Raw genomic sequence first — 13,234 nt, 5'->3', positions numbered from 1 at the left:
GGTTCCTTTGGCTTCATCCCAAATATTTCTGTGATAGACTCTGGTAATTGCTCTTGGGGCAACTTGATCTCAAATATTTCTGTGATTGATTGTGGCATGCGCAGCTTGTCCTTCTGTTTACGACTTGCAATTCCAAGAAGAACTGTATCAATGTCGTCCAGGACCTCTTCTGCATAAATATTATTAAACAAGGCGCTCATGTGATGAAACTTGAATGAAACAGTACTTTCTACACTGTTTGTAGTATTCACGATGTTTGGTTTGACTTTTTGAGCTTGAAAATGAAATCTTTTTTCTTTGTCCTTTAGCTTGTTTCCAAATATCAAATTTGGCAACTGTTCATCTCGTAGGCAAATGGAAGCTAAACTTTTATTGTGCGAGTAATTTTGCACTTTCTGGGATTTGATTTCTTTATAACTAACCAAGCCATGGTATTTTTTCTGCTGCTGTATTACTCTCTTGATCTTGGTATTAGAAAGATCCAATACATTAGCAAGGTGACACTGGAGGCGTATTTCATCCACATCTGTCCATTCGTCTGGAATAACAGTTTTTCCAAATCCGCAAACTTCCTTTATGCGATCCACAATAAATCTTCCCAGACCGTATATATTACGTAACTTCTCGATTTGACCCCGGTAGTAATGAATGAGTATCATTATAAATGCATTTGCAAAAAATATCATCGACAGGAGTGCGAATAGGACAAAGAAACCTGGCCCCAATATCGTATTTGCGTTCTCAAGCTCTTCCAGATGTAATTTTCCTCCAACGAATAATGGCGCAAAGCTGTGACAAGGCTTTGAAGACGTCACTAAAGTTATAAATATTGGCTCCAAAAACAAGAAACCCGGAATCTGCAAAGGCAAATAGCGTTACACAAAGGATTACAACGTATGAGAGTAACTCTTTGAAGGAGAATCTCAGAATTCCAAAGAACTGTTTGACGTGACTGAACTGGATGATAAGGAGAAGCTTTAAGGTGTTGAAAAAGATCATCAATGCGAGCAGCGTGTTCTCGATATCATTCAACAACACTACCACTTCGAAGTCGTTGTCTTGAAAAATGTCCTCAGATAGAATTTTAGAATTGTTATCAATTTGTACCATTCGGTATATATGGATTGCCATCCAGCAAATCGTGCAGCAAATCTGAGAACACTCCACCCAGTTGAAAAACACAGAAAAATGAGCAATCAAACCTCTTCGCATTTTTCGTACTTGCTCAACTATGTAATATATGACGAAAAATGGCAAAAATAGTTGGAAAACCAAAAGCACAATCTCGTATCCTGCACCAACGTCGTAGAAATCTATAGGTTGCACAATGTATGTTATTTCCATCGCGCCTGCAAGTTTTTTCTCAAAGGCAATTTTTACAGCAACGAAAAGAGAGGTATAAGGATTGAACAAGGTAAAGCTGACAAATATCGCTGCCGTCCTAAAATCAATCCAATGATAAAACTGTAAATCCCTGAATAATCGTCTTGTGTCTTCCGCAGACCTCCCAAACCTGGCAAGGTAGCCTCCACTCGGGTAGACCCTTAAAATGCCTACATAGCTCCAGAAGAAGATTCCAGTATGAGAATAAGTCCATGCGCCTTGAAAAGATTTCTTGATGTTGAAGCCCGTTATGTTGGTAGATGATTTCGGCAAAATCCACGTGGGCAGGAAATCTCTGTTTTCTTCGTAGCCTGGAGAGTAGGGAATAGTGCAGTTGTTTATCATGGACTTGAACTGCTGTTCGATCCTGCACTCATCTGAAAAAGGAAATTAATATTGTAAACAAAACTAGCAAGATCAGCACAGATTCATGTTGGTGGAAGACAATGAAATGCCAGTTAGTGTTTTACTTACAGTTCATTACCCTCTTTTGGGTTACTTTTGGTAGTCCTGCAAGAACGTAACCAAAGTTTACTGGACCGCTTTTGTTCGTTGCGTCTTCGTAAACTCCAGGAATTAGTACTTCTTCAGACCATTGCCAGAAGTCCAAGAAAGTATCTGTCGTAACCTTTGATTCAATACACCGCGTAAATAATAGATAGATAGAAACTTTATTTGTAGAGGGTAAACACTGAATAGTATTGCTAATAAACTCATGGCCTTCAAGTTAAATACGTTAATAAACTATAGAACTATAGAACTATGAAAAAAGACTATTAAACTATTAACTTGATATTCATAATAAGATAGAAAAAGCTAGAGAAGCAACATTCAAACTTAATTTAACTTGATTTACAATATTTATTTGAAACCTATTCTCTTAAACCTATAAAAATGATGATAATAATGACAATAATAGTAATAATGATGATAATAATAATAATAATATAATAATAATAATAATCTTAATAATTTTGATAACAAACGACATTAAATATTCAGCGATGTCACACCTAATAATATGACGTAGATATAGAAACGAGCTATTTTTAGACAATAAACAGTTTTGCGTTCGATGTCTCTCTGTCGACATGTACAACATGTACAAACTTTTTCTGGTTGCTAGTCACTGACATTATTCTACATAAATATTGATAATTTTTCTACAAAGATTTATAACTTACCCCTTGATGTTGGAATGCATTTTTTATGGACATGGGAGCTGTATAAAGCTTCTTGTCCCGAGTTCCATAGGAGACGGCAAACAAAATGCCAATATAAGGAAGTAAAACCACCAAATCCCATAACCATGAATAGAGCTCTTCGTTCATAAGTTGCAGACGTCTCGCTTTTTGTAGCTGTTGTCGAGTTGGTGGGTTTGGAGGCTGCATGAGATCCTGGAACTCCGTTCCATGAGCACCAACAAAACTATTACTATTTTTGATTAAATCCATGTCTTCTAACGTGAAAATGGCATCTTGTTCAAGACTTTGTGGCTTTTTGAGTTTATGTATACGCCAGCGGCATGATAGTGACACTATTAATACTAAACCAACCAATGTTACTGGTTTTGCAATGAAGATATCAAGCGTTAATGACATTACGATTGTAATAATCCATTGATTAGTGATGTAACTACCCCAAAACAGCGAGTAAAAGACGATGAATGAAGACGACGCAAGCACTGAAAGAAGGCACAGGAGGTAAGCAATGTGTACGAATATTCTTGGAAGTATCTTTCGTTCTTTGGTCTTCTTCCTTTTGTCTTCCTTTTTTTGTGTCGTAAATGAAAAGCGTTTGTCACGAATGAACTCCGTGGATAATTCAGAAGATGTGTTCTTAAATATCAGCGCAATCAGTAAATGAAACGGGGCAATGATCAACGCACTTTCAACTGCAACAATCAACTGACGCATGTTTAGCCTTATTGGTCCCATTTTGAGTGACAGGCTTGCAATATTTCTCTCAGGCTGTGGTGCAAACTCATAAAACATTGCGTTACAGAGCATGATGCTGAGAATCAAGGACAAACAACACATCACTCGTTGTACTCTTGTAAAATGAGAATCAGGACTTCGAGCAAATATGGACAACCACAGATGTTCATCAGCAAATTGTTCGGAAAGTTTCCCATAAAATGATGTCCCAAGATTCCTGAGGTCCTCTTTTGAAGCAACACCTTTTGTACGATCAACGAACCCAGCCCCTTTCTCTACTGCAATCCACTGCTGAAAAATAAACAATGATACATCGTCATTGCTGTCGTCAGCTTGGATAGTAACATGACTCAAAAACCACGACGGGTTGACTCCAGAGTTATCATGCCATATACGTATTTTCTTGATGTTTCCCAAGTTTTCTTGGAACGACAGGAGAAAGTAATCAGTGTTTCCTCGTGAGAATGGCACACACGATGGATTGATAAGGTGGATTGGCTGACCCGTTGCAAGATCTCCATAAAGAATGATGTAGACATTTGCAGTTGTTCCTGAATTTCTCCAAATTCCAGTAGAAATTGAGATATGGTATTTATAGCTTTCTGGTGTGCAAATTCCAAGGAAAGGCTTCAGACCAACCTTGTAATGATAAAACGAACATTATCAGATCGGCATGAAAAAAAATCGACTCACAACGAAATGAAGCAATGTTTTCTGATCTCCTCAAAAAGTATGTTATTTAAAAATTCAATATATAGTTTAGTGTTCGGCCTCGGTTTCTATGGCTGACGATGTTGTTGATGTTCTCTATCAGAGATGCTAAAAGTGTTCATTATGGGTTTATAAAATGAGGATATCGCTTCCAACAACATTACCATCAATAACTACAACAACAAATGAAAAAATATCAAATTCCTCGTCATCATTAACATCAATTAAAAAGTCAAATTACCTTCAGCTGGTCTTTTCTGTCTTCGCGTCTAGCCCATAGTACTACAAGTACGTATATTAAGAACACGAGGCCCAAGACGACGAAGGTCATAACGTTTCCCGTCTCATGAAGGCGAGAGAACTCGATAAACACTTTTTGAAAGTCTAATGGGTTAGGAGCTACGTAAAGCTGGGAAGCGAACGATGTCAGATGATTACATTGGCACACTACTGAATTCATTTCTGTCTGACTTACCTGTAAAAATATGATAAAAGAATGAGAAATGGGTAGAGTATTAACGGAGGTGCATTTGTGCTTCTCCTGCTAGCAGACGTCCTTTTTCGTCTTTCGTGATCATCCGAAGAATATGGTGCACGAAGACTGAGCCCGGAACGATGTGCATATAACTTAATCAACTTATCACTTGTCGCCACAAAAGTGCCTCTGTTAACAGGGTAAATCTGCGCCTCAGTGTCCTTTATTTATTTACCTTTATATCCCCCATTCTCGTAGTGCAAACATACCTTGCAGCCATAATCACTCCACCTTTCTTCTTCCTGTTTCCAAAACAAACATCCTGAAGCTCTGATTTCTAACTCATACACAACCTCTTTATGTAAAATAATGCCCACTGAATCCTGTACTTTTCCATGGGTTTGATTGACTGTAAGATTATTTATTTCCAATCCAACACGAACACCAATGTAATATCTCCCCGCCTTAGAGACGTACGGGCTGCCGATGTGAATAGTGTGAGGATCTGAATAACTATAAATTGAAGTGCCATTTTTTGTATTATATTCCATTGGAAATGAAAATTTGAATTCTTCATCATTGCTTGGTCGTTCCTGGGATTTTACGGCTAAAAGTAATTTGGTGTTGTTGTCTTGTGGAATTAATTTGATCACCAACATCATTCCATCATCTTCAATGTCTACCTTGTGATAAGCAGTTCTTCCGAACCCAACAATATAAGTATTGTTCCTTGGTGTATCGTACTGGACACGTTGAGGTAGCCTGATTTCCACAGGAGAAGAAAGGTTCTTCAAAGGAATTTCATTACCAGAGCGGTCCTTGATTTTCATGTGTACGACTAAAGAAGACACCTTTGTTGACGTTTTGTCCCAGGCAAACATCGTAAAGTTTGTCACGAGCATCTGTTAAAAGAAATAATACATGTTGTAGTTAAAATGACCTCATGTTCATGCAAGTGTTTTCGCATTACAGACCACGTATCATTCGTAAGAGCAACATTCCTTGGTTTAACGGTTGCTCAAGACAAGGCATATAAATATGGATGCAACTCAAACAAAAACGTTTTCTCTTGGGAATGACACGTGGCCTGTAAGGGGAAAACATTGCACCACAACCTTAGCTCTAACCGTGACAATAATTACATTTTTGCGTCGTTTTGGCTTTCAAAACCGCTACTTTTTGCTACTAGTGGTCTATCACCAATAGACCACTAGTAGATTAATCAATAGTCGGTGAGTTGTGTCATTGCGAAGTTCGTTATGATTTTTGACTGGTTTAGGACATTTTTATGGACAATAAAACTTATATATGTTCTGCACTTGGTTAGCTTTACGATTATATTTTCAGAAGCATTTTACCTGAATACCAACAGCAGTAGAGCCTTTTTCAAAGGCTTTTTCGTCATTTGGAAAAGTAAATCTGGCTCCCATATCATCAAACTTTGATCCTGCTAATGCTCCTGGCTTCTTTTTAGAGAGAAGCAACGACATAGTGTCTCCTTCAAGAGTGGAACCTTTCCCTCCTACAACGATTTTAGACAACAAAACATCTCCCATTCGTTCTGTAGCATTCATCAAGTCTCGCAAAATTTTCTTATGTGACGTCAAAAGTCTACCACTTTTTGTAGGATCACCAGGCTGTGTCTGCTTTTTGAATTTCGCGTTCGAAGAAACCACTCGCAGTACATTCCCTATTCCTGCTACGAGTCCTTGGGCTCCGCGTTCCAAAGATTCATAGTTCGGCTCGACCGGCCCCAACTGCTCCAGAACTGACGTTAAGGAAACAAGGGCTTTTGCAGCTTTTATCTGAAAGTTTGTTTCATTCCAGAAAGGTTTAGTTTCGAAATCTTTATTGATCAGTAAGATAAGGTAAATTTAACTTGATATTTCGTGATCGTGAATCGTGAGTATTTTTTCTAAAATCTTATCAAATCTCGAGGTCAAAGTTGTGGTCAAGAATCTTGCATCTTTTAAAAATGTGCAGTAGCAATTCCAAGACTGGGAAAAAGAGGGGGTGGAGTTGACACTGCACTACATTGTGGTACTGTTCTAATTAGGGGACATATTTCCAAGATGCAATGGCGTCTATTTCGTCAACTTAAAACAGTCCCACGATTTTTTCCTCAATTTCGGAATGGCAAGTACGTAAGAACAATGACTGCACGACTCATTTTCTGCTTCAAACCTTTGACCTTTTAAAACTATGTTCTCAACAATTATATCGCATTCTATCGAAAATAGGAGATTTAAACATAACCATGCACTATCTATCTTTCCTATGGTTATGATTCAAGGGCGGATTGAGGAATTTTTTAGAGGGGGGTTCCCAACTTTACTTAGCAAAAGCTGTTGGACCTTTTAACGACCACTCTATCTATTCTCCACTCTAGGTTACATATTGAAAATAAACTTCCACAAAATTTACTTCAAAACTAAGGCAAAACTAAATTCTAGAATAAAATATTCAATTGAATCTCAAGTACGACAAGCAGGTCCGGATCCTCCCCCGACCCTACCCCGACCCTACCCCTACCCGTCATTCTAATTACCTCAGCTTCATGATCCACATCACCTATCTTGTACATAGCTAGAGCAATAATGGATGCGGTCTCCCTGACTCCTGTCAATGACTTCGCTTTGATCGAGGCGATCTTTTTAACGATCGCCGACTTGATCTGAAAATTAAAAGACAATAGACATTTTAAAACAATAGCTTTTTTGTAAAGAAATGTTAAGCTACCGGGCATATATGGGTTTATATTTAACCGGAAGAGAAAAGAGTTAGGATGTGGCTTCTGATTGGACATATTGTTTTTCTCGCGAGAGATGAAAAATTTTTCGTGGCTTCTGATTGGATGTATTGTTCTTCCCACACGTTATAAAAAATCGTACGTGGCTTCTGATTAGACGTATCGTTCTTCTCTTACGTTATGAAAAGTCGTACATGGCTTCTGATTGGATGTATGATTCTTCTCGCACTTCTTGAAAAGTCGTACCCGACTTCTGATTGGACGTATCGTGAAAGATGCGCATTGATTGGTTGTGAAAAGTGCGCGAACGAAAATATATTAAACAGGTTTTTACTAAGTAACTTTCAATATTTATAAAAATTTTAATTTTAATTTATAAATATACATATTACCTGTATAACGTCATCCGTGACTAGCTGATGCTCATATTCTTTCAACGTCAACAGAACATTCCTTGATAACTGTAGGACTTTTTGAATTTTTCCTCTTTGGAAGAGAATATGAAGTGAGCTGCTGTTGCCTACCGTCAATGCACTTATGTCATTAATTAACTTTTGCTTGTTGACGCCAACACCTACTGATACCTTTAGAAGCAGTTAAGAATAAGAATAATTAATAATAATTGATGATTAATATTAATTGATCTTGTACAGAAGGTTCATCAGCTGGATCACAAGTTTTTTTATGGTTAGTGTTTGACTAACATTGGAGTAAATAATAAGATTTAAAGACGCAGTTTATCAACTATTATAGCCCTATTCTTCCCGACACCATTTTATTCTAGAAGGCCTTAACAGACATAGTCCGCATTGTATATGGCTTTTTTTGTATGAAAGGGAAAATACCGCACTGATTTATAACATGTACACAATATGGCATGCCGTGACATTGAAATGGCTTCCCATTGTCTTCCAATAACTCATCCAATCACGACTCGTAGTTACGGCTTCGGTAAGATCAAAATCAGGCTACAAATTTGCGTTATCGGCGTCTCCCACTCATACGAAAACCGCACTAAAAGAAAAATACACTCCTACACTCATACGAAAACCAACCTTCGGAATGCATCTCAATTTGGCGGACAAAACAAGAGAATTTCAATCTGATGAAAATCGGAAACCTATTGTTTTGCCCTCCAAATTGAGCTGCATTCCAACTTGCTGCAAGGGGTTTATGACAGGGGACTTAAGATTTAAAAAATCTACGACGTTGACGTCCACCGGAAGAGTAACTTCACTTTAGGGTTTCGCGCCTTCAAAGTCATCCTCCCCCTAATGACTTACATGTACGGGTGTGTATACGATAGAGTAAGTTCCAACAGAATCAGCAATCTCAATAGCAACCCTGAGCATATGATTATCGTCGCCAGGTGGTAACGCCACACTCAGATATGACGTAATTCCCTCTTGAAGTATGTGTACAAATCCGTCTGACGTCATATATTTAAAGGTATAGGTGATTGGTTGCTCCGTATCTGTCCAGTTGTAACATTTGAAGTAAAACACAGTTTTCAGGGCTCTGCCACTTTTAGGAGATGCGCTACAGTTTCCATGCCTTGGACCAATGTTGGTTGTAAATCTGTATTCAGTTATCCCTGGCAATCCACTGGTCCTATTCACTGTTACAGTTATTCGTAACGTTTTTCCCGTGAGTAAGCTAAATGCTTTGAGTATCAAGATATTGGAAGACAGTGGAGTTTCGCTACGGTTTTGAAGGTCCATGATTTCTTGCCAAGAAGAATTGATTCTGTAGAATGCCGACCACTTATAGCTATGTATATTACCACACGAAGAACCTTCGTTGCAAATAGATTGGAATGCCATTTTGCTGTTTGGGTTCGGTGTAGTTTTACAGTTTTGAAGACATCTATAAAAAATGAATAATAAAGATGAAATTTAAAAAAACAACAGAAAAAAAACAGGGGCTAATGTTTTCCCATGTTAGACCACTTGTCATTCCCTTGAGTTTCATTTCTTTGTTTAACGGTTGCGCATGCGCAAGATACAGGAATGTGAATATAGCTAAAGCACCCTAAAGTCTTAAACGTGGTCTGTAATGAGAAAATATTGGATATCCACGAATAAGGTCTATATTCTCAATAGAATGACACGAACTAAAGAAGTCTTTAGATAAACATTCTACAAATTGTAATAATCACTTACTGTTTTAATAGCAAAACGCTATGTAATGTCACTTGAAAACTTACTCGTCCTGACTTTGATCAGCCCAGATGTTGTTTCATGATTTGATCTGTGATCAGCCATATCAGCCCAGATGTTGTTTCAGGGTTCAATGTGTGAGTTAGCCATGCCCTGACTTATATTAGCCCAGAGGTTGTTTCAGGATTTGATCTGTGATCAGCCCAGAGGTTGTTTTAGGGTTCAATGTGTGAGTTAGCCATGCCCTGAATTAGATCAGCCCAGAGATTGCTTCGGGGTTCAATCTGTAAGTTAAATGCCCATGCAGAGGTTGTTTCAAGGTATCGATAGCACTTACCTTATACTGACATTAAGTGCCGTGCCTGGAACTATCTGGATTTCCTGGACAAACAATGCTCTTCTGTTCCTATTGCTAACGATGACCGTGAAAACATAAGTGGTGTTGACGACAACGTAATAACTTTCAAATTCCATTAACGGCCCATTTCCAGGAAGTTTTCCTGGTCCAGTTCCATAGCATCCGCCTCGCTTGTAGGGCAAAGTACTAATGTTCCCAGGAAAGAAAATTGGAATCTCCACAATTGGGTAATCCAAAGCATTATCTGGAAAAGATTCGTATGCCGTTCTACACAGCCAGGTAAACGTAAGCCCTCTTGAGTTTCCTGTTCCCAAGTCGTGAGACATGGATGCATCAAGTACAATGTTTTTTCCATTTGCTGGTTTTACTCTCCTAGGACCGCCTTTGATGTTAGCTACTAAGGGGTCCGGTTTGACGTGGATATATCCCGCAACGCGATTAAATACTTCATAATTTTTCATTTTCACAGTGAGATTTACCATATATCGGCCATAACCGAGAGTTCTCATTGGAATGGTCAAATTTTCACTATTATTACTTTGAAAAACTACCAGAGATGAGACGATTGGCGTGACTTTCCAAACAGAGATTTTCTGGTAATTTTCCATGCAGAATGTTATAACCTTAGCTGGTATTATCAAGGTATTTGAGCTATAGACTATAGTTGCTTCTTTTAGGGAATGACTGACGGTCGGTAATGTGACGTTAGGGCTTGTACACGTGACATTGTCAAAAGGACCTAAAAACACATGAAAGTTAAATATTCTGATTAGGGATAGTGGGATAGTAGGTTGGTGAGGGTTGGAGGGTTGGAGGGTGATTTGAGGGTTTGGTAGTTTAGAGGTTCGGTTTGTTTGTGAGATGGCATGGTGGGTTGGTGGGTTGGTGGGTTGGTGGGTTTGTCCTTGAGTTGGTGGGTATTGGTGCAATTCTTGGTGTACAACCACATGACTCAAAATCTTTTGAGATATAATATTGGTTGATCTATTAAGAGAAGCTTATCAGTAACACTTTGATATCGTCAACTCTCAGGGCGGCTATTACGTAACATTCCCCCAATCAAACAATTGCAACCAGTGGATCATTTCAAGCGAGCCTTGATATTAATTTTTTACAGCATTCACTTTACATATCTGGTGGACAGATTATGAGGTAGATTCGTAAGCAGTTACTTTACCTGTAGAATAATACTGACAAACTTTTCCGCTGTATTTGGGTAAACATAAACAGGTGAATAAGATAGGCCCGTAGAAGTTGGGTTGGCATGTTCCACCATTCAAACAGGGTAAAGATGCACAAGGATCATCTGATAGAAAAATGAAAGAATGAAGGATTTTATAACTACATTTCAGGCAGGCAGGCAGGCAGGCAGGCAGGCAGGCAGGCAGGCAGGCAGGCAGGCAGGCAGGCAGGCAGGCAGGCAGGCAGGCAGGCAGGCAGGCAGGCAGGCAGGCAGGCATTATTACGTTCTCAGAAATAGTTCCGGACATTTGAAAGCCTTTTCTGAGCATGACATATTTCCGTCATACTTTTATTTCAAAATGCTCACCTTTTGGAGTATTTACGTACAGCGGTAGTGACAAAGGACCAAAACCTTTCAAGGAAACGTAAGCTACTTTGACAATGTAAACAGTATTAGCCTGCAGTGTATCTAGGACAATAGAACGTTCGCTGGATCCATTCACAATTTTTGATCTTTCGCCATTTGGTGTAGTCAGTCTAACCAAATACCCAAGAACCAAGCCACTTTCAATATCCATTAAATCAACCTCGTCCCAAGAAACAATACATAAAGTTGGCTGAAGGTATTGAAGCCTTAGATTTTGAGGACGTGCTGTGAAAACTAGCGACAAAAATAACAATAATAAAAATAACAATAATAGAAATAACTGAGGCAGATTTTTAAATCTGCTTATACACTCGATGTAGCATACACTTAACATAAAAATAACATCATCAAAGTGAAACACAACAAAGGGATGCAGTCGAACACAGTACGTAAAAATTGAAGTTAAAATATGAAAACAAAGAAATAAAACAGCTTTGATCGAATGCGAAGTAAAGGCTTCTATATAAAAAGAAAAAATTGCAGATTTTTAATGCTGTTATCTCTGGAACACAGATAGTGTCGGCACTATATGCTCTATATACATGCAGTTCAACTAACAAGTTTCTAATTAGTTTAATTAGTTTAACTAATTAGTTTCCTTAATCAAATTCCTTAATCATATTCTTACCAATCTCCTCCGTCCTAAGGTAGAAAGGTTTACTCCAGGGTAATACACTCGATGGTGTTATGGCTCTGACATAAATTTCGTACATTGTAAATGCTTTCAGTCCAGATATGACCACACTGGTAACATCCTTGCTTGCTTGTATGCTGCTCATTTTGTGGCGTTTAATGTATGGAATATATCCAACTTCGTAGCCGTGTAAGTCATCATGGTAAACTATATTCCACTGAACAAACAGAACTGTCGAAGACAAGCTTTTTCCAAAGATGATCTTCGAATAGGTGTTATTATTTTCGGGTTCTTGAATCAAAAAGATATTCAAGTAGTGAATGACAATAAAGACGACAACGAATGGCAATAATTAGTTCACCAATCCGCAGGTGCAATACTGCATAAACTGCAACTAGCTATTAAAGCTGACACGATGCACTTACCACAATTCATTCCTTTAATAGCGTCTACAGCTGTTTTCCCTGCCATGCTCGTTGGTAAGGCGCATGTGCCGAAGAGCACGTTTCTTTCTCCAATTAGGAAATGATAAACATTGCAGTTACAATTCAAAGGGTTGTCACTGAGATCTCTTTCATGTGAAGATAACAAAAACATTTGCATATTAATTTGGACAGACTCAATATAAAGATACCTTAGTCATACAGCTACTGATCTTAACGGGCCACAAAAATGAAAAACGCAAATTCAGTAAAATTGTAAAGCCAGTTTTCTATTTAAAAAGGAGAATAAACAATTTTATGAATTCTTATCGGAAAAAAAATTCATAGAAATATGTATTAATAATTCTCATTATAAAGCTCCTGTTTTGGTATAGTGGTACTTCAAGTTCCTTACATTTGGATGCACACGTAACCTTGAGAAAACGGTGTATTCATTTTGCCGTTGTAACACATGTTGTTGTTATTCAAACGTGTATACAGACATGAAATATTTTCATCGCCTTTAAAAACGAAAAATAAAATAAACCATTTTTTCTCTCAGTACCAAATGGGGTCAGGACACACATCAAAAAGAAACTAGTGCGCAGCTTTATGGACTGCAATAGAGTGCAAACAATATAACCGTGAAACTTTAGTAATACTAAATAGAACAATTCAATTTCATGGAAATTCCATTGTTTTCCATTGTTTAATTAGCACTATTTTGTACTATTTAGTAATTAGTGTTTCACAGATTAATTGTTTGCACTCTAACTTGTTGCTATTAGTTAAAATCA

General features: G+C 38.0%; 1 protein-coding gene across 1 annotated transcript; it reads right to left on the bottom strand.

Annotated features, from left to right (window-relative positions):
* Positions 1-741: 741 nt before the first annotated feature.
* On the bottom strand, positions 742-12,486 carry LOC116301062 (polycystin-1-like protein 2). Its single transcript, XM_031710064.2, has 14 exons — positions 12,441-12,486; positions 12,010-12,306; positions 11,322-11,615; positions 10,950-11,078; positions 9,752-10,511; positions 8,539-9,121; positions 7,648-7,839; positions 7,055-7,180; positions 5,865-6,311; positions 4,776-5,408; positions 4,273-4,506; positions 2,568-3,959; positions 1,858-2,011; positions 742-1,760 (listed from the first exon to the last, which is right to left on the bottom strand). The coding sequence occupies exons 1-14, from the start codon at positions 12,484-12,486 to the stop codon at positions 742-744; spliced, it is 6,306 nt and encodes a 2,101-aa protein (XP_031565924.2).
* Between the last annotated feature and the right edge of the window lie 748 nt (positions 12,487-13,234).

This window comes from Actinia tenebrosa, unplaced genomic scaffold (genome assembly GCF_029948245.1).
Source record: "Actinia tenebrosa isolate PJP-AT-01 unplaced genomic scaffold, QUT_ActTen_1.0 PGA_scaffold5__44_contigs__length_20552954, whole genome shotgun sequence".
NCBI lineage: Eukaryota > Metazoa > Cnidaria > Anthozoa > Actiniaria > Actiniidae > Actinia > Actinia tenebrosa.
This window is presented reverse-complemented; position numbering and strand designations above follow the sequence as displayed.

Excerpts from the sequence above, each read along its gene's own strand:
- LOC116301062 (XM_031710064.2), bottom strand. The coding sequence starts at position 12,486 with ATGGCAGGGAAAACAGCTGTAGACGCTATTAAAGGAATGAATTGTG. Across the intron at positions 4,507-4,775 it reads GGAGTGATTATGGCTGCAAG|GTAAGTCAGACAGAAATGAA; the intron begins GTATGTTTGCAC and ends ATATTTTTACAG. Across the intron at positions 2,012-2,567 it reads ATGCATTCCAACATCAAGGG|GTTACGACAGATACTTTCTT; the intron begins GTAAGTTATAAA and ends ATTGAATCAAAG.